At 40.1% G+C, this 23,588-nt stretch overlaps 1 protein-coding gene across 2 annotated transcripts in view; it reads left to right on the top strand.

The window, feature by feature from the left end:
• The first annotated feature begins 1,278 nt into the window (after positions 1-1,278).
• IL6ST (interleukin 6 cytokine family signal transducer) overlaps positions 1,279-23,588 on the top strand; it is a 32,732-nt gene continuing 10,422 nt past the window's right edge. Inside the window, exons 1-9 of one of the 2 annotated variants that reach the window (XM_048931199.1) lie at positions 1,279-1,390; positions 9,034-9,114; positions 10,180-10,491; positions 12,288-12,420; positions 13,115-13,275; positions 13,611-13,762; positions 15,281-15,440; positions 20,137-20,219; positions 21,298-21,517. In XM_048931199.1, the coding sequence (XP_048787156.1) occupies positions 9,048-9,114; positions 10,180-10,491; positions 12,288-12,420; positions 13,115-13,275; positions 13,611-13,762; positions 15,281-15,440; positions 20,137-20,219; positions 21,298-21,517 (1,288 nt within the window). In that variant the 5' untranslated portion in view covers positions 1,279-1,390; positions 9,034-9,047. Of the gene's footprint in view, positions 1,391-4,748; positions 4,871-9,033; positions 9,115-10,179; positions 10,492-12,287; positions 12,421-13,114; positions 13,276-13,610; positions 13,763-15,280; positions 15,441-20,136; positions 20,220-21,297; positions 21,518-23,588 lie in introns of those variants that run through there. The other variant, XM_048931200.1, reaches the window with a different exon arrangement.

Below are 23,588 nucleotides of genomic sequence, written 5' to 3'. Positions count from 1 at the left end.
TTTTCCATGTGGCAGAATTCAATGACATGCTTTTTCTTCACATGCATTTTATGTCATCCACTGTTTTGCCAGACTGCCCCTCTGCTGCCATCTGTCACATGGCAAAAAAATGTAATGGGATATTGGTGGGAAGGTTCAATCTCTACTGCCATACCACCAACACGCACCTGTGATGCTGCTGGCCAATATAATAAAATAGGAAGCGTTACTTTCAGATCCAGCTTCATACATAACATCCTCAGTTGGTAACAGAGCAACAGCTGAGCATATTAAACAATTTCAGGACGTAAATCAAACACAGAGACTGGAATTAAATGTGTGAGATTATCTCCCACTACCGTTTAGAAAGTTCTCGATCTTTCCCATTAGCAGATCGTGCAAGCCAGTGACTGAAGCAGGATATCAGTCTAGACACCCTGTTCACACACCTGGCCTATCTGCCTACTGCTCTCATGAGGTAACTAGCATGAAGATATACTCATGTTCCACTCAAGGCCATAAGTTGTAACGGAATTACACATTACACAAAAGCCTAACACAAGTGGCAGGAAGCAACTCTGGTGTACACTGTGGACATCCAGTACATTCCCCCATAAAAATAGCCAGAGACGCTTAAAAGGTGCAAGCCTGTGAATGTGGCACTTAGCATCTGTTTCTTCTTACTTCTGAACCAGAAAATTCAATTTGAAATCAAGAGGACATTTGACAGTACCTGTGTCCCGTGCACCTAAGTTATTTTTTGAGACTTAGTGAATCACGGCACACGAGCAATCACAAAAACCATGCATATACCCTAGCAGCCCAACACTCCACGAACACCTCTTCTAGGGTTGTCCTGATAACAGCGCTCGGCTAACACGGCTGTTGTCGATAAGCCTGCGCTCCGGCCTCCCGCGCTCGCGGGGCAGCTTGCGAAACACCGGAAAACACCGAGAGGGCCGGGAAAAGCTCCCGAACGGAGCAGCGAGGATCGCGCGTCTCAGCCAGCGGCCACTGCGCAGGTGGGAGCCGGGGGGCCGGCCGAGGAGCCAGGCACCGGGCGGGGGAAGCGGGAGAAGCGGGGGAAGCGGAGGAAGCGGGGGAAGCAAGCGAGCGGGTGCAGCCATCCGCCGCCCCTCAGGAGCCAGCCGGCCCCGCCGTGCCTCGCGCCCGGCTCCCGGCACGGGCCGCCGCCTTACGGGAAGCTCCGCCCCCCGCCCCTGCCGGCGGCGTCAGCGCCCCGCGCGCCAATGGCGGCGGCCGCCGGGAGGGACGGGCGCTGGGGGCGGGGAGGACGTAGCCGGGCGTAGGGCCTCGCGTGCGGGACGACGGGGTGGCGGCGGCGGCGGCGGCGGCGGGGCCGTTATTTAGGGCTGGCGGCGGGGCGCCAGGAGGCGGTGCCGCACGGCAGGTAAGGCGCGGTGCGGGAGGGGGCTCGTGGCCGCGGGCGGCTCCCTTTTGCTGGTTCGTCCCCACCTCCGTCGCCCCGTTCTTCTGCGGTTCTGGCGGGGGCTCGACGCGCCCCTCCCGGTGGGGGGTGGGGCGGCCATCGGTGGGCCGGTGGGGCGCTCCGGGCCGCGCCGCGCTGCGCCTCGCCAGGGCCGGGCTCCGCTGGCCGAGCCGTGCGCCGCGGGCGGGCGGGCCTGGTGGGTGGGCGTGCGGCCAAGGCTCTCTGCGAGGGCGGGAGCGAACACCGCCCCGCGCCGATCGCCGGGCCTTCGTTTGTCCCTGCGGCCCAGCCACCCTTCTGCGGCTTTCCCGGGCCGGAGCCTGCGGTGCGGGCCCCGGGAGGACGCCGCTTCTCGCCGCCGTGGGCTGTAGCCCGGAGGCGCGGAGCGGCTTTACCCGCTGTCGGGCCGGGGGTTGGCTGTGGATCCCGTGTGCAGGGAGTGCCTCGGCAGTACCCCTCCGTCCTGGGCCGGTGCCGTTTGACCGAGACGTTGGCCTGGCGAGTGGTTTATCTGCGTTTTCCTCCGGTGGTGCGGTATGCTGGCGGTCCTAACGGAGGTGCTGTGCACCGCTCGTGGCTGTGTCTTTCGGACGTATGTTTTCCAGACGTCCTTAGGTCTGGTGAGATTGAACGTATCAGCGCGCCTCTTCTTTCTCACTGAAATGTGCTTTGCGTTGTAGCACGTACTGGCCTTTCATGTACCTTGTAGTCCAGGATGTAGAAAATTCGTGATCTTGGAAGCAGCATACATTTTGTTTTACACTGTGCCCAGTGCCGAGAGCATAGGAAGTTCATGACGTGTGGGTGCAGTTGCAGGCTGGGTCCTTTGTGCACATCCAGTGTGTCCCTGAACTCCACCTGTCCCTGTGGTGGGTCTCTGACAGTCTTCCTCAAGAAGACTGTTGTCAGTATTTCCATCTTACAGTTGATGAAATTCAGGCACAAAGGAGAACAGTTTGCCAAATGCACTGGCAGTGAAGAGCAAATAAATTCCAGTCTCATAGTTCTCACCCTTGTTTCAGGCTGACTAGGCAGCTGCCAGCTGGTTGCTGTTTGTTGCTTGTGAGGTATCTCTGACAGAGAAACCAGGTAGAATCCAGTAGAGTTACAGTTTTGTTACTGGTGTTATGTGCTAGAAGGGGGAGAAAAAATAGAGGTCTACAAATGGAAGAGTTCAGACACTTGCTACAGTTGAGAATGTTTATCCTCTTCATACAACATAAATTTAGTTTTACTTCTCATCCTAAATGTTGTAAATTACAAAGGAGTAATGATTCATAAAAGGTATCATCTGCTGAAATCAAGTAATTTCTGAATTTGACAAGCTATATTTGGTGTATTGCAACAGGAAAGTGAGAGAAGGAGATGATGCAGCAGGGCATAAGCAATTCAGGAGGTTTCTGGAGTATGCTGGTAACTTCTGTACAAGAAGTGGTCTTATGAACCTCATATTCACCAGCAGTTAGAAGTTACTTGGGAATGTGAAGGTCAAAAGCAGCCTTGGCTGCAATGACCACAAGGCTCTAGAGTTCAGGATCCTTGTTGGGTCAGGGAGGAACATGAAAAGTAATATCCCAAACTATAGGAGGGTAGACTTCAGCCTCGTCAACAATCTGCTTGGAAGAATAAGAATTGCCCTGGGGTAAAGCTGTGGGGGGTAAGAGGAACCAAGAAAGCTAGTTTATACTGAAGGATCATCTTTTCCAAGGTCAAGAGCAGTGTATTCCCAGAAAGAGGAAGTTAAGCAAAAGTGCTGAGAGGCCTGCATGGATGAGCAAGGAGCTCTTGGCCAAATTCAAACACAAGATAGAATCATACAGAAAAGTGGAGGCAAGGATGAGGAGTCTGAAAGGAGTACAGATGTTGTTCAAGCATCAGATGATTAAGTTAAAAAAGCTAAGTTTTAAATGGAATTAAATCTAGCCAAGGGATATCACACATATCAGAAAAGGCTTCTGTGAGTGCATATTTAATTAATTGAAGAGTAGGAACTAAAGAGTGGGCTGTTGCAGACCTTCACTAATACCTCTGACACTGACTACCATAAGAATCTCATAGACAAGTTGTTGGTGTATGGGTGGACTGTGAAGTGGGTGAAAAACTGTGAGCATCTGGGCCCAGAGAGTGATGGTTAGTGGTTGAAGGTGGAGTGGCAATGACTAGTTGTATGCACCATGCACCATACTGGTTCCATTCCTGTTTTACATGTTGATGATTAGCCATAGTGTACTTCCATTGTATTTGCAGATGATCCAGAATTGAGAGATACTGTCATCCAAGGGGACCTCCGTAGGTTGGAAAAGTAAGCTAATAGGAGCCATTGCATTGCATTTCAACAAGAAATGCTGAGTCTGTACATGGAAGATGGGCAACAGTACCAGCTTGGGGGTCATCAAGCTGGAAAGCAGCCTGGCAGAAGAGAACAGAGGGTCCTGGTGTACACCAGCTTGACCATGAACCAACAGGTTGTGTCACGAAGTAGGATACTAGTACCCTGGGGTGCATTAGGTGAAGTGCTGCCAGCAGGTCTAGGAAGGTGATTTTTTTTTTTTTTTTTTTTTTCTGCTCAGCAGTAGTGAGGCCCCCTCTGGAGTACTGTTTTGGGCTCCACAGTACGAGAGACACATGGACATGCTGAAAGAGTTCAGTAAAGGTGATGAAGGAGCAACAGCATCTCATATGACATTAGTCTGAGAGAGAGCTGGGATTGTTCAGTCTGGAGAAGATTCAAGGGATCTTATCAATGTATCCTCCATGTATTTTTAGATAAAGTGAATGGTGCTACTCTTTTCAGTGGTGCCCTGTGCAGGACAGAAGGCAATGGGCACTAACTGGAACACCAGGCAGCAGTTCTGTGCTGTGCAACTGGTGGAGAACTGGCATAGGTTGCCTGGAGAGACTGTAGTCTCCTCCTAAGGGATCTCCGAAAGCTGCATGCACATGAGCCTGGGCACAGTGCTCCACGTGGTCCTGCTTGAGCAGAGAGGATTGGACCAGGTGGACCCAGAGATCCCTTCCAAAATAAACAGTAGAGGTTATTCTGTAGTGGAGTATTGGTACCCTCAGTGTGAAGGTACCCCAGTATGAATTTCACAGTATACTATGTGTGTAAGGTTATAGAATCATGGAATGACTTTGGTTGGAAGGGACCTTAAAAGTCACTCCTTTGCTTGTTATGAAACCTCAAGCAGTAGCTCTGATTTGCAATGTAACTTCTATATACAGCTATATATCGCTCTGCTTACCAGAGATATGTGGATTCTGGGTAAAAGATTAGTGCTTAAAAGTGTAAGCTTGAGTCTTTTTTTTTTCTAGAAGTTCCTCATAAACAGGAATCAGTTTGCCAGCAGCCTTTGAGCTTCTGTGATTGACCTGGTGATTAGCCTTACTAGACCTAACACCTGATTGTGGAGTCTTGGTGTAGCCTGTGCTGCCTGATTTGTAAGTGGAATTCTCTGGCAAGATGATGCCACTTTGCTGTAGTTTCTTTAACTGAAATTGTCATTTGTGTGTCGCTTGAACTGTAGTTGTCATGTTATTCATTTGAGGATTTTTTCATAACTTACAAGATTAAAATAACAAGTTTTTGTATGATGCTTAGAATAAGTAGAGCCACTCCTTTTGCTTGAATCCCTTATATTTCTTCAAAAAGTATTTTAAAACTGTGATAACCAAATGCTGTTGCTACTCCATGCATATGGTGCTTGTCTTCAGGCAGATTTCTAAGTTTCCATAGAGCAATGCTTGAGCTATTGGTTTGAAGACTCAAGTGCTGCTTAGTGTTTTGGTATCAAAATAGTAGGAGGATGTGAAAAATAATAAAAGTCCTGTATGATTTGGAAATTAAATTCAGTGATTTCATGGCAGGTATTTCACGTATATTTATTTACTGAAGTAATCTCCACATTTTTAACAGTTTTTTTCCTCTTAAAAGTAACAATATGTGAATTAGAGACTGTCACCACAAGTAGTTCTAAACTGATCATAATATTTTTTTGTTTTTACTATGATGATATTTTCCAATGTCCATTTCTTTCTCTGCTTCCCTTTCTTCTTTATTTAGCTTTGTACCTATCTAAGCTTGGCTAGGAAAAACTGTTTTAGTGATCTGGAACAAGTACATAGTGTCGATAAGTTGCTGATCTAGCTCTTTTTTTCCTAAAGAAGCTTCTGAACAGACTAGCTTTGCCAGCATTAGTTAAGTGTCAGGTTGAACTTTCACATTCGATTCCAAACACAAAGCACCCGTTTGTAAGAGAAGATTTCTGGCTGTGCTGTCTAATTGCCGAGTCTGAGTTTTCTTTTGTACAGACTTGCTACTTAGTCTGACATACAAAGCTGTTAGCAGTAAACAATATGTATTTAGTAGTATGTCTCTTTGAGTGGCACCATCTTGCCAAGGTTTGTGTACTTTGCTTATATGCAAGTTTTCTGTACTGGCAAACCTTTACATGCTTGGATTGGAAAGCAAACACATCTGCACAAATCTCTTCCGTACTGTAAAGTGTGGCTGTTTGTTTTGTTAAGTATTAGGCCCATAATTTTTTTTTTCCTACAACTGTCTTCTCAGCAAGATGAATGGAACTGTTCAGTGTAAATTGGATGGATTCTTTCCTTCGTAATTAAATTTCACTTAAGAATCAATCTTACGAAAAGAGAAATTAATGTTTTGTTTTAAAAATAGCATGCATTAGAGGGCATTGTAGTAGCCTATTTGTGGACTCAGGTGTCTGCAGCTTAAATCTTAGAACTGGATTAATTAGCAGGGGGAATATGTCAGATCTATCTGCTTTTAGGCTATTCTGATGTATGCTGAGCTCAGTGTCATTTTTTTGAAGATACAGTTCACATCTGCTTGCTTCCTTGTGGGCAAGTGGGATTTCCAATTAAATGCTCCTTTGTAGATGATGGAGCATGACTCTGAGTTCTGCCTTTCAGGAGCTGAGTACAGTGAAATGATATTATAAGCTGTGGAGAGATTGTTGTTTTGGTGGTGTGGTTTTTTTTCCCCTCCCTTAAAATGAATACTAAGCTCTCCAAAGTACAGAGTAGCAAGGAATCAGACCTCAGGTTTCTCAAGTGTAAATCAGATTATGCACAGGACAAGTAAGTAGGGAAAAGGGTTGAAGCTCAGTAATGGTATTTATTTAAAATGATGACTTCATCTTATTTTGTTTTCATATAAAAAGAATTACACTTCAGAAGAGATGTTATAATTCTATGTCCCTGTTAACTTCTTATTTGGTTTTTGTTTTTTTAAGTTGCGTTTATGTTCCTTCAGGTGACTGAGATCTTTTCTGTGATTAGACTGAGTCATATTTAAGTTAGCTTAGTGATTTTAACATCAACAGTTTTTGATTTAGCCTTGTGAATTTGTCTAATCCAAAACAAATGGTTACTAGAAGGAAAACTAATAACTTTGCTACAGTACTTAGCTGATGTTACAGCTTTTTTTAGTATGTCACTAATAATAATAGCAAACATTTTTGTTTTTCATTTTTTTTCTGGGAAAGAAATGTTGTGTTGCTTATTGTTGGATTTTTTTTCTGCCTTTTTACATTTGCTTCCTTTCTTTCCTTTTTTTTTTCTAGCATAGAATTTACATCTGCTCTTGTTAGCAGTTTTCGGCAATCAGCAGGAAAGTGGTGCATATTCCTTCTTTTCACCTCTTCCACATTTTTCTGTAGGATGTAGGAGTATGTTAAGACACTGGAAGGGGTGGCTAAGTGCAAGTATTTCCTCATGGACTTAAGACCAAAGTCAACAGAATGCCATTGCTCTTGCTCGCTGCCTGGATCTACTTAAATTTGTGGAACCAGTTGGTATTTTAAAACGCAGAGAGAAATGGATGCGTAAAAATCTAATCTTTCACGTAGCAGAAGATGCATCTCTAATGAACAGAAGTCAGTTGCTTTATTTTCACTGTACGCTTGCATTTAGTTTATCTAAAGATTTGCTGCACTGAAAACCGTTTGATGGTTTTCAAACCATTGCATATTTAAAAAGAAAAAGCTTTTTGATTCTGAACTCCATGCAGTCTGATTACTGCTTAACAGTAATGTTATTTATAAATAAGTATCTAGTGACAGTTATAAATACCAAGTTACTGAATTTTCTAATCAGCTATGTTTGTAGTATAGAATTTTATTTAATAATTTTTTATATTTGAATAATGAACTCTAAAGTATGGATGCAAATGTTCTGCTAAATAGCTATTATTTTAGTCCAAACTGTAATACGTCTGTGTTGATAAGACACTGCTTTAGAGGCTTGAGATTAGCTTTTGTTCAGTTGTTGGCTTCTAATTCCTATGAAAATAAATTTTCTTTACATCATACTACTTAGATTCTTTTTTAAATCTGCGGGTTTAGGTATGCTGATGTGTAAGGAATGTGAGTCTAGATTGATATTGATACGTTTGTACATAAATGATTTATACAGTCTCATTCTAGCATGACATATATAAGGCATGCCTTGCATCTTTTTGTAACCACGGAACAGCGTGTAGTCAAAAAACAGGAGTGTTTTCTGTTACATCTGCAGTTTCCTTTCCCTCTAATATTAGTAATTTCTGCTTTTCTTTTCTAGAGGATACTGTGGAGTTGTTTTAAATTTCTTAGCGAGTTTCCTTTTGTTGGGATTAAGTTCAGAATAATTTTCAACTAAGTTTTGTCAGATTGGTGAAAACTTCAGAAGATGAACTGAACCTAGCATTTCTGGAATTATTCTTATAACCAGAGAGTCTAGGTTTAGTTCCTACCTATGAGAACAGTGTTTTTGGAAATAACATTGTGGACTCGATGCTACATTTCAGTAGGCAAACCACACAGAGGTGATTAAACGTAATATAGCTTGCTTTTATTAATTTGGACTATTTCCTAACTGAGAGTTAAGAAAACGAGAAGAGACTGGCCTCAGAAGAACTGAGGTGAAAGCTGACCCCTGGCTTCAGTTTCTTTGAACTGTTCTATGGACTTCTCAAGACTGAGAGCAAGAGAACTCTGTTGTAGTTTAGAAACTTAAACAGCTTTTGAGAAGTTAGAAGCTCTTGCAACTATTGTATGAGCTAGGTAGTGATTTTTTTGTGGCAGTCAAAAGTTTCCAAGGTGAAAGCTGTGCTTCATAATTCTTAAGTAATTTAAGTGTGAATGAGATACTGGGTTTTGTGGTCTGTTACTCTGAACTTTAATGTAAGGCACTTACATTAGCATCTTTCAAAGCTAGATAATGGTAATCAAATTCACAGACTTTGTTTTAAAACCTGAGTCATGGTGTTATAATGTTAGAACTGCTGAACTCCTACAGAAGTACCAGTGAATTTTTTCATGTATGATAGCTTCTTTTGTGTAAGTTAATAGACTTTGAACTCCATCAGTTGTCTTAAATAGTCATTGAGCTTGTGAGCACATTAGCAGTGAGTAGAATGGAAAAATAAATGCCCATTCTTTTCCCAGAGAGTAAGGAGATAGTACTTCTGGAGGGTCAGAGAGGAGGAAGGGTATACCTAAGAGATTGTCATAGAGCAAATTGGAATTTGAATCTGACCATGGTCTAAAGGGAAGAGTAGTTCATTAAAAATTTTTTTTCCATTCATCTCTTAACAGGAATTCTGTCCAGCATGTTTTCTGGGTGGAACTGGGCAGTCCATTGCTTGTATCTGTTTTTGAATATTTGTTCCTTTGAAGGTAAGTCATCTATCTTAAGCATAATAGATTTACAGAAGTTCTTTAATTGGATGCTTGAAGCACACATCTGCTTTTTCTTTAGTTATGTGTGGCAGATTTGGGGCAGAAAATGAGAGATCTATTAATATCTTGGCTATGTTCTTAATCTTGCAGTGAGGTAATGCAGTGCTTAACTAATACTCAGCTCTGCTTCTAGTTACAGCTGTTTAATGTAAAGAGGCAGAGAAACTGACTCGCATCAGTAACAGCTTGCTCTGTAGGGTCACTGTAGCAGACTGCAGTGGTGGGTTAGGTCCTATAATGTGATTTCTGTAATTTAAATGCAATATTGCTTCAAAGTTGTTGGTAAGGTGAAAGCTTACCTTGATCAGACTAAGCGGCTGTTAAAGCAGTAAGCTTTCAGTGAATTAGTTGTGGTCTCTGTCATCAACTGGAACCATGGGCCACCTCTGTTGTGTGGGAAGTGATCATTCTAAAGATGTTTTCTGTGGCTGTTCAATTAAGGTAGCATTTCAGTCATCTGATGTTTAATCTAAGAGCTGACGTTTGTATACCTATATAGCAATAATCACAATTTTATTGCTAATTGTTTAAAAAAACATGTCTGTTTACCTTCATTCCCAAATACTATTGTACATAACAATGATTCTGAAATAGGTAACTCCAAGTATTCAACTCAAGTATTTGCATGTGATTCTTCTACAGTTAGTCTGCTGCAACAAAGGTGCACACCTCAGATCTTGTTAACTCTCAACAGAAAATAACTTCTTATATAACTTTGGTTTCTTTGCCCTTCAAAATATACTCAATGTTTCTGTCCTTGACTTTTCTCTCAGTCTCTTTAAAAGCCCGTGGTTATTAGTTGAGATTTTCCTGCTCGGCGGAACTTTTTTTTGGAAGCCTAAGTAATGGTAGGCTGGTTGTGCCCCTCAGGTCTGTTTTATAACGGTCAGGTAACTAGTTTCCTGCTTAGGAGATGTTGTACTGTCTTCAATATTACAGCAGTGTTGTAGCAGCAGTTGTTGTAGAGTGCACTGTTGTTTTTTTACATGTTTTTTTTTCTAGTTTCAGGTGGACTTGTACAATCATGTGGTCACATCATTCCAGAGTCTCCAGTGTTGGCCATGGGTTCCAATTTCACAGCATTGTGCATTTTGAATGAGAGTTGCCTTGACTTTGGCAATATATATGCTAGTCAGATTATATGGAAAATGAAAAATAAGGTGGTACCTAAAGAACAATACCGTGAAATAAACATAACTGTTTCTAGTGTCACATTTAATGACACTTCTTCTCTGGCTTCTCCACTGACATGCAACGTTTTAGCAGATGGACAGATTGAGCAGAATATTTATGGAATTTCAGTTACAGTAGGCTGTAAGTACTGTTTTTTTTGTTTTTGTTTTTTTTTTTTTTTTTTTTTTTTTTTTAGCTTAATTCTTGTTTCAATAGTAGCTCCCAAGAAAATTGCTTCTGTGGAAAAAGGGATAAGAATGAAAAATGTGTTCACCTTTGTGTTTATTTCCAGCCCCTCACTTTCTGGATAATTATATAAAAATACTACAAAATCTCTGTCATCAAAGCTGGTGAATAAGCATAGAATAGTTTTCTAAAAAATGGAAAATATTCTGGAGTATTTCACGCAGATAAAAGTGTTTAAGCAGCCTTGAATTTCAGAAAGAAGGTAGGAGTTTAACTGAGAAAAGGTGCTGAAGAGAAATGGAACTTTCCTTGATTTCTTTCTTCCCTCTCTCCCCCTGCTGTGCAAAGAAGTGCAATAATTTATAAATACTGCCTTCATGATAGCATAATAAGCTTACTATTTCCTTCATTAGTGGACTGAGAAATATCTAGTCCATCTGTACCCCTAAAGTAAACCTGAGCTGCCTTTAGAAGGAAAGATCCTTCTTGAATTACTGTACTCTTAGAGAAAGTAATCCTAATTGTAAACTTTCCTTATTCAATCTAGATTGCGCTTGCATAATTCTGAGCAGGTGTTCTTTGAGGCAAGACTTAGTCGTAATATTAATGACTTAACTGGTGAACGGTTCACAGAATGCTGGTTAAGTGTTTCTGTGTCCTGAATTTCCTTCCTGAGTATAGCTGGTGAATTACATTGCCTCCTACTGTCAGCAGAAGGTACTGGAGTTACTCTGTGAATTCTATACAGAAGGCTGCTCTAGCTTTGCTATTTAAGATAATACAATTCTGAGTTGTTATGAGTCGAAAAGATTTTGCAGAGAAGTAGTTTTCCATTATAAATCCTGACTAGTACATTTCTTCCCAAGAGAAGTGGAACAGATGAAATATAGGGAAAGTAGAGGACAGCTGGAATACCCTGTGATAAATTAAATGACAGTACAGATAACTTGAGTTGTAATCCACGTGTGAATTTTGAGGTGCATAGTTGTTTTCATTCTGTTAGTGTCCTGTGAACAGTGAGAGAAACGGTGTATTTCAGAACAGTACAAATACTGAGGAACAAAATTGTATGTTTGTAAGTTGGTGATTGCTTAAAATAGGATCTTGTGCTTGAAAAGAAGATAAATATATTAAAAAGAAGATTAAATATATTAGACTGTTGTAAATGGTGATATCCTAAAAGCTACAAACTCAGTGTTAGCTCTGTATGCCATTATTTGAGTTCAAGAAGCAAAAATAAATAAATAAATAAAAATCAGCTGCTCTTTGAAAATTTCTTACATGCTATTGAAATATGCTGGTGAAGATTGTGTATCTTCCTTGTAGGTATCTGGGACTAAACCTTCCCTCTCCCATATATGGGTTGAGTGAGAAGAGATGTAACTATTACCTTATATCTCAAGTTATTGGCAAAGTCGGCATATGCCATTGCAGCTCAACTACTCATCATCATTTTTGTTCCATGTCATTTAAAATGTGTAGGGTGGTAGATGAGATGCCTGATACTTTTATCTGCCTTGTATCTGTTTGTTAGTTTGTGAGGCATTTGCTCCTGATTTTGCTTGTGGTTTCTCAGAGTAGATGCTTAAACTTAGTGACTTTGGTTTTCCTCCTCCTTTAAAAATACATGTGACTAAAAATACTTCTGGTGCTTTTTGAAGTTGCTGTAATAGAACGTGTAGTATGATTCTTATGGAATTGTGTACATGATGAAATGTATATATTAATTATTGCTAATTCTTTTTGTACAGTGCCCCCAGAGAAGCCTGAAAACTTAAGTTGTATTGTATATCAGCTGTCGAATCTCAGATATCCTATGAACTGTACCTGGAACCCTGGAAATCATACATTCCTGGACACTCATTTTAGGTTGAAATACAGGTGGTAAGTAGCTCTTTATGTAATATCTAAACAATTTTAAGCAATTTTTGTAGGCTAAACCAAACTTCCTTGAAGTTATTTGATACTTTGAAATCATTCTTAAATTCAGTGTTTTGAAAAATTGCTGCCTGCTTTTGAGGGGAGGGCAGAGCTAAAGCAGCTCACAGTAATTTAGAACTCCAACTTGAAATTTGTTTACTGCAGTCATTTTACAGCAGCAGCATCTCAATTTTTGTGTTCTTGAAGTATATAAGATAGTTTGAGTACAGTGCACCTAATTGTTATGTGGGTGGATCCAAAACATATACTGTTTTTCTTAGGTGATTGTTCTGTGCCATACTAAGCAGGTAAAGACAACAGCATATAATAACTGGATTTTGTAGTTGTTTACTGTGTATTCCTTAGGAACTCAGTGTTGTTGGTCCACAGTATAATCTTAATCTTCAGCAAAAATTTTTCTCCTGTGAAGTCAAATTAAAATGTTTTTCAAACTCATTCAGATGGTGTCTTCTCATGTAAAGCAGAACAGACAGATATGCAGTCCCTCTCTGGGAATAACTCCTACCGCTTCCCATCTCCCCTGTTTTTTGTAAAGTGCTTTGGTAATGAATGTGGTAGAAAGTATGAGTAGCTAGGAAACCTTAAATTTGAAAACTCTCTAAGGGAAATAAAATTTTATATGCTTTTCTTTACTTAGGTCACGAGAAAGCTTTCCTGACTGCATACCGAAATCTGTAAATAATTCTTGTACCATTTCTGATGTTCAGTTCTTTGTTAACCTGGAGGTCTGGGTAGAAGCATCAAATGCTCTTGGGAAGGCTGAATCTGATCATCTTGTTTTTGACCCCATTGAGATTGGTAATCAATATCCCTATTAATAAAGTTTCAGTACTGTGCATGACTTCTGTTGCTGTACGTATTGCTAAACAGCTATTCATATTTTCAGTTATAAAGATAACACTTCTAAGTATTATTTGATAGAACTAGAACTGTGCTGAACAAAAAATCAGAATTTGGAAGATTGCTTTTAGAGCCAGAAGTTCTTATGCAGCCTGCTTTAGAAATTTTTGTGAAATAGCAGCCATTTGGGCTTGTGGAAGGCCTTAATGACAGTGTTGCAGCACAGTGTGCTAATTGCTAGAGGCATGGAAAAATAATGCAGCTGCAGGGATGACTGACTTCTTCTCTTCCAGTCAAACCACTGCCTCCACACAACCTATCAGTCAACTCAGGAATACTGCCTACTGTTCTGAAGCTTTCCTGGGAGAACCGGATTTCAGCAGCTGTGATGAAACTGAAATTCAATATTCGCTACAGGATCAGTAGTGATACGAACTGGATGCAGGTAACAAGAATGTCTCTTCTGACTATTCTGCTGTAACCTGTAAACCAGCACTAGTTTGTCAAACTGCTGCTGAAGTTTACTTAGTGTTTCATCTCATCTTGTAATTTATGTGGTAACCGAACAGTTCATTTTGCCTATTTTTGCCTATTTGATGCAAAATTACTGATCTAAATGTAGCTTAGAATGCTGGGATGCTTTTTTAAACTGGTTATAGCTATAAGAGTATGGTACAACAGTCTGGTTGTCTTGCATACATGCCTTGAGCTTGACACAGTCACAACCGGAAAGAATGAGTGTGTGTCATACGTGTATAATATGTTCATGTCCTCAAGAGATTTTTTTCTTTTATGTCATTCCCTGGCTGTATCTTCAGTAGTTTATCAGTTTTTCCTTTCTTCTTAACATTCTCCAAGCAGTGGTATTCCAGAAACTCTTTTTTTAATAAAAATTGTCCAGTTTTTGTTTCACTGTATAGATCGAAAAGTATTTTGAATTTTGAGACTTCTTGAAAGAGTAGTTGATGTTAACTTCACAAAATACAGTGTTGGATCAGGTAGCATAGCAAACTGCTTGTGACTAGGATAGTGTATCTCATTCAAGGAACATTTGCTTTAAATGCAGAGATTTACAACTTAAGGTCTCCTGTATTGATATTTTGTGCAACACTGTTCAGTACAGTTTATCCTGCAACTTCAGAATCTGTTGATCTGTTGTACTATTAAGTCTTTTTTAACTTGTCTTCCCCTTTTAACATATTGAATCATAGAAGTGTTTGATTAAAAAAGAAAAAAACTCCAAAGACTCTCACTTGCAAGTAGAATTACTTGTGCTGGAATCAGTGTGTATGAAAACATTAATCTGTTACCTGATACGTTTTTCTATTTATACAGTAAGATTTTTTTTTTTGCATTCAGTTGCCATCTTAAAAGGAAAAAGAATTATGGGGAGAGAAAATCTTTTATTAATAAAGTTCTACACTGCCCTAAAAGAAAATGCCAGACTTTCAAAATATTTCAAAGTATTTCCATGTCAATTACAGAAGACTGGAAGTAATGATCTTGAGTACTCTAGCTTGATAGATGCCTTCTAGCACAGGTACTCTGCGGTGGTTAATCCAGGAGACACCCATCCTCGTGTTTCAGAGCATTACATATCAATAAGAGGAGTTACAGGAGAAGGAAGAAACTTTGTATTCCTTATGTTTATGAGAGTTACACAAATATGAAAAGATTCAACAGAATGTAAGAGTTATTCTGAGATAGCTGCTTGCCTGTTTTTGTATATATGCTTCATGATGCACCTGATAAATATATAAAGCTGTGACTGAACTCCTACCACATCACTGGTTGAGAATTTAAGCTTTTAGAAATAAAAGGGACAAGAACAATGTTGTATTGATCCTGTAATATCGTGTTTAAGCTGTTTGAAGTGGATACTCCTCTTGAATGTGAAGCTGTAGTAGTGCAGGACTAAATTTTCTTTTTTTGATCAGCTTGTAAAATCTTCCTTCCTTTACAGGTTCCTCCTGAAGATACGGCTTCACCAAGGACTTCATTCAGCATTCAAGGCCTCAGACCTTACACAGAGTATGTCTTTTCTATTCGATGCATGAAGGAAGATGGAGAAGGGTTCTGGAGTGACTGGAGTGAAGAAAAAGTTGGGGTTACAACTGAAGATAGTAAGTAATATACCAAAACTGATCGCCAACTTTAAAAATATCTGAGTGCTCAGCAGTATGACAATAGCCAATTGAAATTCTGCATCCTCATTTGAGCTATTTGATTTGATATGATTGATTGATATGCTTGATTCTGCAACAGAATCTGTTTTTGTATGAAAGCTTTCTTTCAATAGAGAGGGTGCCTTAGTTCATGAACAGTTCAGAGCTAAGGAGGCCATCAAATAAAGTAGTAAGTGAGCTGGCATCACTTAACTATGAACAAGAAGATTGTTTTTCAAGCAGAAGCACTTCAAAAAAGAACATGCAGATGGAAGTGTGGCCTCTTGTTCACTGAAGCATGTAAATAGAACACTATTTTAACTTTTCCTGCATCTGCTACTCTTTCTTGCTTGTCACAGTACCACGGCCTAGTTCTGCAGTGTCTTGCATGCACTGATTTATGATACACTGCCCACAATTGCTACATCTTGCTGCTCATCCTTAGTCAGGTAGACATTGATATGGGTGGTCTTAAAAAAGAGAACACCATGGATAAATCACTGACTTTAAGCAAGATTGAGCCTATGTGAAGAATGGCTTTAGTTGAGCAATGTTTAGTCAAAAAATGATTATTTTGCCACAATTTCCATCTTTTATGATAGTTATTGATTTTGTTGAAATCCTGTAGATCTAGATTTAAGGCATCCTTTCCCTTTTCAATATGGCTGAAAAGGGATTTGCTGCTATTGTGAGTTAGTGAGGAAGATGTTTTACCTGTGGCAGCTCTTAAAGGGCAGTGTTCATATCATATTTAGTCTTGCCATAAAGGACTTGGCAAGCAGGATCATAGAACCATAGAATTGTAGAATGGCTTGGGTTGGAAAGGATCTGAAGGATCATCAGGCTCCAACTCCCCTACCACATGCAGGGCCACCAACCTCTGTATCTCACACTAGGATGTGCATTGCGTCTAATTTACACCAAATATTTCACAATTAACAAACACAAAAGATAGGGCATATTTAACCAGTAGGCTAAGTTTTAATTTCACAGCCCTAGTGGGAAAAAGCTGCTGAGGAGTCAAAGGTCAGCCTCCTCAGCTTTGCAGGACGAATATTCAGCATCATGTGTAAGGTCCATCCACACTGCATCCAACTGATAAACTTGACTGGCCATGGCCATTTGGCTTTTTGTGGTGATTCAGTCAGCTGTTTGTCTCTTGTTAATAAACTGTTCTGTATTTGTGCTATTTAATCATAGACTCTGTCATATTCCTTCAGGACAATAGTACTAAGACTGTCACTGCACTGGGGCATCTTCCATTAAAATACGTATTCAGTGCATTCTGTATTTCGTAGCAGCATTGTTTGGTTCCAGTTTCTCATGAACACATACATTATTTGAAAAGTAGCTACACCTCACCTTGCTACTGTATGTATTAGCTTTTACAGCTAATGGAAGTAACTTCAATATATCCTGCTAGTGAGGCACTCCTGCAAGTTTGTGTTTAAGTACGGTGGGGGTTCCTTCTGCCACTGAGTTTTTGCCAAAACTATTAGTTGAGCATACTATGTTTAGCATTTTTCTGTTACGTATTTTTATTGTTTTGTAGCATTTTATGCCTTAGCATTTTCTGTAGCAACTGTAAACTCAAATTGCAAAACAGTAAGTGAGCAATAATTATTGGAACACTGACATTAAAATCACATCCATATGATTGTTACTGCAAAACCTTCTAGAATATAAGGCTGGATTCTTACATTTTTTCCATCAAATGGAAAGCAAGCTGTGAAATGTGTATACAAACACAGTCTAAATCTATGCGTACTGCTGTTTAATGGGACAAACAAATTTCTAACAGTCTGCTGCACTGTGTTCATCCATAAGATTTGAACCATTGTCTCCAGATACAAGCCCAGACTTTGTTGATGTTCATCAATGTTCTGTGATCCATTGAACATTTGTCATTCATTTGAATGACCCATCTGTTAGACTGGACTGGAACTAACTTAAGAATGTTAAATATTAAATAGATCTTTTAAGAGGTGCAAAATGCTATCTTCTTGAATCTGAACCTCTGTTGGTGTCAAAACACCTTGCAATGATATGTTTCTTGCTACAGCTAAAGTGAACTAATTTCTTGTTATGGTCTGCTGTGCTTTTAGTAAGTGTTAATATAGCCTCTTCATTTCAACAAATGGCTGTAGTTGTACCTCCTAGTGAAAACAGAATATTCATTCTTCCTTTGTATTGCTTGCTAATTAGTCAGTACTTTTGTTACTTACAGATTAGTTGAGAGTGAAACTTTCTGTTCTGAGTTTGCTTACATCTTCAGTGGTGGTGTCACCTCCTGCAAATAGCTAGATAAAGGATCAGGATCAGCAAAACCTATATGAAAACTACACAGCTACCTGCTGCAAATGATAAATGAAATGGCTGGATGTTTAAGTTACTTCTGCCATTATTATTGCCTGTATAATCAAATTAGAAAACTGAATTTCAGGCAGTATGTTTTGTTTAAGACTGTTAGACCAGTATTCTAGAAAATTGCACAGTGCTTACATTCTGTGTTCAAAATGTCCTGGTGACATGCTACATTAATGGCAAAGACACAAATGTATGGTATTGATGCTGAACAGTAATGTGAGAATTCTGACAATTTTGAAATGATTTAGCAGCTTTACTTCATAATCCTTATCAGGAAACATATATTTTGTACCCACAAATAGCAACTGTAGCTAAAGGTATTTCTGTCCAGCAGAAGAGACTTGCTATGTAATTGTGTGTATTACAGTGGTATATCTAGTGATTTCGGGGGGTTGCAAGAATAAGTTACCTTCAGAGCAATTTGATTTTTAGAAGCTTGATTGGTTTCCTTGTAAATCACCAGCAGCAGAATTGGAAATCACATGCTGATTTCTGGCATTAAAGAGAAATAAGCACTGTTGGGATTTTAAGCCTTATTTCTCAAGTAACTTGGTTATTACTAGTTAGAAGCTTCTCCAATTCTTGCATTGTGAGGTGTGAAACCATTGTAGTTTGGTTTGGTTCTGTTTCATTTCTACTTTGCAATGTTGGCTTTATATCTGTTCCATGATGATCCTACCCAATATGAAGACAGTGCACTGACTTCTACTTCCATACTTGATAGCTGACAGGGAATCTCTTTTTTTCCTCAGAACGCTATAAACGCTTTGTGGTATTTGTTTAGCTTCTAAGTCTATTTTTTTTTCCCCTTCTCTGTGCTTTTAGTCTTTTTTGATTGTGCTTTTCTTGGTCTTCCTTTGGCAGTTTCTAATTAGGTCATTAGTGCCTTCCAAGTACTTCAGTACATCTGTCTCTAAACAGTGTAAAAACAGTAAAGAATTTTATTTCAAAACACTGCACTGGGTCAGAAGTCTGTCCTTATTTATCCTAACTAACTAGCTCTCAGGAAATGAAGTTTTAGGTTGAATTTACATTTGAGCAGAAAGAACACTTGTAGGTAGAACCTGCCATTAAGCAGAGTGGAATTTGTAAGTATGAAATGACTTGCCTTACTTGCCTTCAGCTCTAGTCAAAAATTATTTTTTTCTGGGGAGGTATTATAAAAATATTCTTTCAATAGCCTAGCCACTTTTTTTCAACTTCAGTGACAGTGCTTTTCTGCTTTCTGTTGCATGGAAGAGATGTATTCTGTGGTTACTATCTCAAACTGAGCAATGGCAGTTTCGAATTTCCTGCTTGCTAGACTGCATTGCTGCTTGGCTGTTGCAGCTTGCTTTGCAAAGGAAAAAAGTAAACCGCTGTTAGTGATTGAGCATCTATATTTTATTTTAGCCTGAGAGCCAAGGTGTTAATGTAGAAAAAGAACACGAGGCAGGTCATGTTGCAGTCGTGATCTGCATTAAGTGTGTATGTGTGTGTACTGCTTCCAATTTCTGTGAATCAAAGCTGTGTACTGAAATAAGATAAAGAACTTGGACTCATTTCCCAGCTCTTTCCTCCTGATGTAGAGCATAAGAGGCACAGGCATGATGCACCCTGTAGACTTGACATCACTTTTTAGATGTGAAACTGCCAAAACTTTTAATTATTAACTTTGAAAATGCAATAAAAGAACTCCCACACAAACACAGTCTAGCAAGATTATAAATCTAAATGCATTTCAAGACCTATTTTTTCCCTTGTGGTTAAAGTCCTTGCCAAGAGTTAGCCATTTTTTCTTTATGCACTATGATAGATTCATTCTGTGTTTAATTGAAACTTACAATGGAAGTACTGCTTAAATTTCTAATGGTACTGACAGCAAAAACTGTTGTAGCATTGTGCAAAAAATACTGCAGTTCTGTTATTCAAATTCCTCCAATGTTTTTGTAATAAAAGGGTATTTTTTCATGGGAGAAACCAGTCTCCTCATTAACTATTCTGTAGTTGCCATTTTGAGGTGACTTGATGTTGAGTGGTAGGGAAGGTGTAGTGGTTACCAAGTGCAGTAAGGTTGTCAGTATGCAGAAGCGTGGTATTGTGCTTCTGAACACAAGCTGTACTTTGTGGATTTAGCTGTGCCTTAGCCCTGACAAGTGTGGCCATTGTCACTGATGCTCAGTGTGGTGATGTTCACTTTGATATTGTGAGTTTGGAGCAGAACTGGTATTTCATTCATCCCTTCAAGAAACCTTTCCATGAAGCTATTTCACTTAACTTTTTTTTTTTTTTTTTTTTTTTTTTTTAGAACCATCTAAAGGGCCAACCGTATGGAGGACCATTGATGCATCTCCCTCACCAGCTTTTTGGACTGTACAACTGATGTGGAAGGTAAAACAATGTGCTAAACTGCAGAAATTGAATATTATTTTTAAAATGATTTTATGTGGAAACTTAAGATTTAGTAGATATCTGGGATTGAACAGTTATCAATACAAGAAATAACTTAATTTTTTCATAACTTCTTAATCTAGTAAGTATGCTGAAAGATTTTAAGGCTTGTGAGTAATCCAGAATCCACTTCAAGATTTCCCTCTTGCTGTCTTCATAGGCAGTGTGTGGAATTGGAAACTCCCTTGCACATAGTAAAGTTTGACATTCCACCTTCTGATCTATCATACAGGAATCCTTCAGCTGCAAAATCCATTAAGCCTAGAGATATTCCAGAGACCAGACTTATTAAATATAGCTCTGTATGTTTGCATAGAGTAGGCTACTGATTAGTCCAAGCTGTGAAAGTGAATGCAATGATCAGTCCCTATCTCCTGCTTTCTTCTGGTTTCTGAACTTTGTTATATTTGATCTAGCTTTCTTTTATTAGTATTTTTCTCTTAATAGATGCCTTAGATGAACTTCCCTGTATGTGGATCCTTTTCTGATTTAACTTGTATGTGACATGCCACTCTGACATTATTAATTAGCTTAGAATTGGAAAGCTGGTGTTACTTATGTTCACCCTGTGTAACCATTTTCTCAATGTTCACTGATAGTTAATATTGTTATAGATAATACAGACACAAATATTTTTCTACTTATAATAAAGTTGCTCATTCTGTTTTGCATTTAAGGTCAACCCTATCTATAAAATGAAATTCTTTTGATGTCATTGTGCTGTGAAGTTGTAGAAAATGTAGTTTTTTTCCACACAGCGTCAGAAATCTTGACAGAGGTGTTTTTGTTAGACAGCTGGATAGGATTATGAGTCAAGTGAGAAGATTTAAACAAGAAATAGTTCTAGAGAGTACTGTTTTACAGAAATGAACTCTAAACCCATTTGCAGTTCTCTTAATCATGTAACTTATATACGGGTCTTTCTCTCAGTTCTAAACCATTAAACTGTGCTTCAAAGCTAATAAAGGTTGTCACATTTGTTCAGTATTGATATAACAAAAAAATGTATTTTTGACAGGCACTAGAGCCATTTGAAGCCAATGGAGTGATCTTGCAGTATGAAGTGACTGTCAGAGCTAAACCACCCCTCTCCCATCCACCATGGAGGTACAACGTTACTACCACAAGCCTTACATTAAAGCTGCCAAATGGAACTTATGAAGTGACTCTGATTGCACATAACAGAGTTGGGGCATCCCCTCCATCAGTTCTGCTTATTCCATCGAGTAATTCAAAAGGTTAGTGTTACAATAACTTCTCTAACATTCAAATGAATAATAGAATCTCTGTGTCTTCCCTGATTTAAAAAAAAAAATGTTCAGTGTTGTAAAATTATACCTTTTACATTAACATAGAGTTGTAATACTGTTAAATGCGTGTGCGCTCTTTACTCCTTCTAATTATGCTGCAATTTGAACACGGGCTGTTCTGAAAGTAATGCCTCCTTTTTTAGAGTGTTGGTCTGTGACAACAGAGACATGTTGGTGGATGGGGCAGAAGTAGAAGTTGAACCTTCCAATATTCCTTTACATTTCATTGTTGCGTGACTGGTGGCAGCAGAGGGAAGGTCTGACAAACTGGCATGTGACATGGAAGTGCTTATGAAGCAAAGATGTGTCATTTAATTCTTCCAGCACAGCTAATGGTGGTAACTGTGTTCAAAAACAGTGTTTTGTAGCTATTTGCTCTACCAAATAATGTTATTGTCCTCTTTGTAAATGTTGTGGTTTCCTTGGGAATAAATAATAGAATCATAAAATCACCGAGGTTGGAAAAGACATCCAAGAGCATCCAGTCCAACCATCCACCTATCACCAGTATTTTCCACTAAACCAGGTCCTTCAGTACGACATCCAAATGTTTCTTGATCACCTCCAGGTGCAGTGACTCCACCACTTCCCTGGGCAGCCTGTTCCAGCACCTGACCACTCTCTAGGAGGAAAAAATATTTCTTAACATTCAACCTGAGTCTCCTGTGGTGCAACTTGAGGCCATTCCCTCTAGTCTTATTGCTAGTTATGTGGGAGAAGAGGCCAATCTTCACCTCACCACAACCTCCTTTCAGATAGTTATAGAAAGCAATAAGGTTACCTCTGAGCCTTGTCTTCTCCAGACTAAACAATTCCAGCTCCTTCAAATGCTTCTCATAAGACTTGTGCTTCTGACCCCTCACCAGCTTCATTGCCCTTCTCTGAACATGCTCTGGGGTCTTAATGTCTTTGTTATAGTGAGGGGCCCAAAACTGAACGCAATACTTGAGGTGCAGCCTCACCATGGCTGAGTACAGGTGGATGATCACTTCCCTGTTCCTGCTGGCAGCACTATTTCTGATGCAGGCCTTGATGCCTTTGGCCTTCTTAGCCACCTGGGCACACTGCTAGCTCATGTTCAGCCAAGCATTGACCTAAACCCCCATGTCCATTTCCTCTTCCAGCCACTCTGCCCCAAGCCTGTAGCGGTGCCTGGGGTTGTTGTGACCAAAGTGCAGGACCCAGCACTTGGTCTTGTTGAACTTCATCCCATTGGCCTCAGCCCAGCTATCCAGCCCGTCCAGCTTTCTCTCTAGGGGTGTCCTACCCCCAGGCAGGTTGATGTTTCCTGCTAACTTAGTGTCATCTGCAAGTGCATCTGAGGGTGCACTCAGTGCCTTCATCCAGGTCGTCAGTAAATATATTAGAGAACAGGCCCCAGTGCTTACTCCAGGGGAGCACTGCTCATGAGCAGTTGCCAGCTGGTTGTAGTTTCATTCATCACTTCTCGGCCTGGCCTTCCAGCCAGTTTGTTACACAGCAACGAATGTACCTGTCCAAGCCACAGGCTGCCAGCTTCTCCAGGAGAGTATTGTGGGAGACAGTGTCAAAGGCTTTGCTGAAGCCTAGGTGGACTACATCAACAGCCTTTCCCTCATCTTCCAGGTGAGTTATCAAAGGAAATCAGGTTGGTCAAGGAAGACCTGCATTTCATGAACCCATTCTGGCTAGATCTGATTTCCTGGCTGGCCCTCACATGCCATGTGATCTCCCTCAAAATGATCTGCTCTATAACTTTTCTTGGCGCTGAGTTCAGGCTGACAGTGGTTCCCTAGTTCCTCTTTATGACCCTGCAGGTAGATGAGATTCTAGCAGGGTATCTCCCTTAGTAGGCTCTCCTACCAGCTGCATCAGGAAGTTTGTCTACTGCACGATGGGTTTCAGCTCTTCCTGTTTGTTGCCCATGCTGCGCGCATTGGTGTAGACGCACTTCAGCTGAGCTGCCTGTCTCAACTCCAGTCCCATAGTCTTTCCCTTAGGCTCATTTCTAGCAGGCCTG

Source organism: Lagopus muta, chromosome Z, assembly GCF_023343835.1.
Source record: "Lagopus muta isolate bLagMut1 chromosome Z, bLagMut1 primary, whole genome shotgun sequence".
Lineage (NCBI taxonomy): Eukaryota > Metazoa > Chordata > Aves > Galliformes > Phasianidae > Lagopus > Lagopus muta.
Note: the sequence above shows the minus strand (reverse complement) of the source record. Positions and strands in the feature narration are given on the sequence as shown.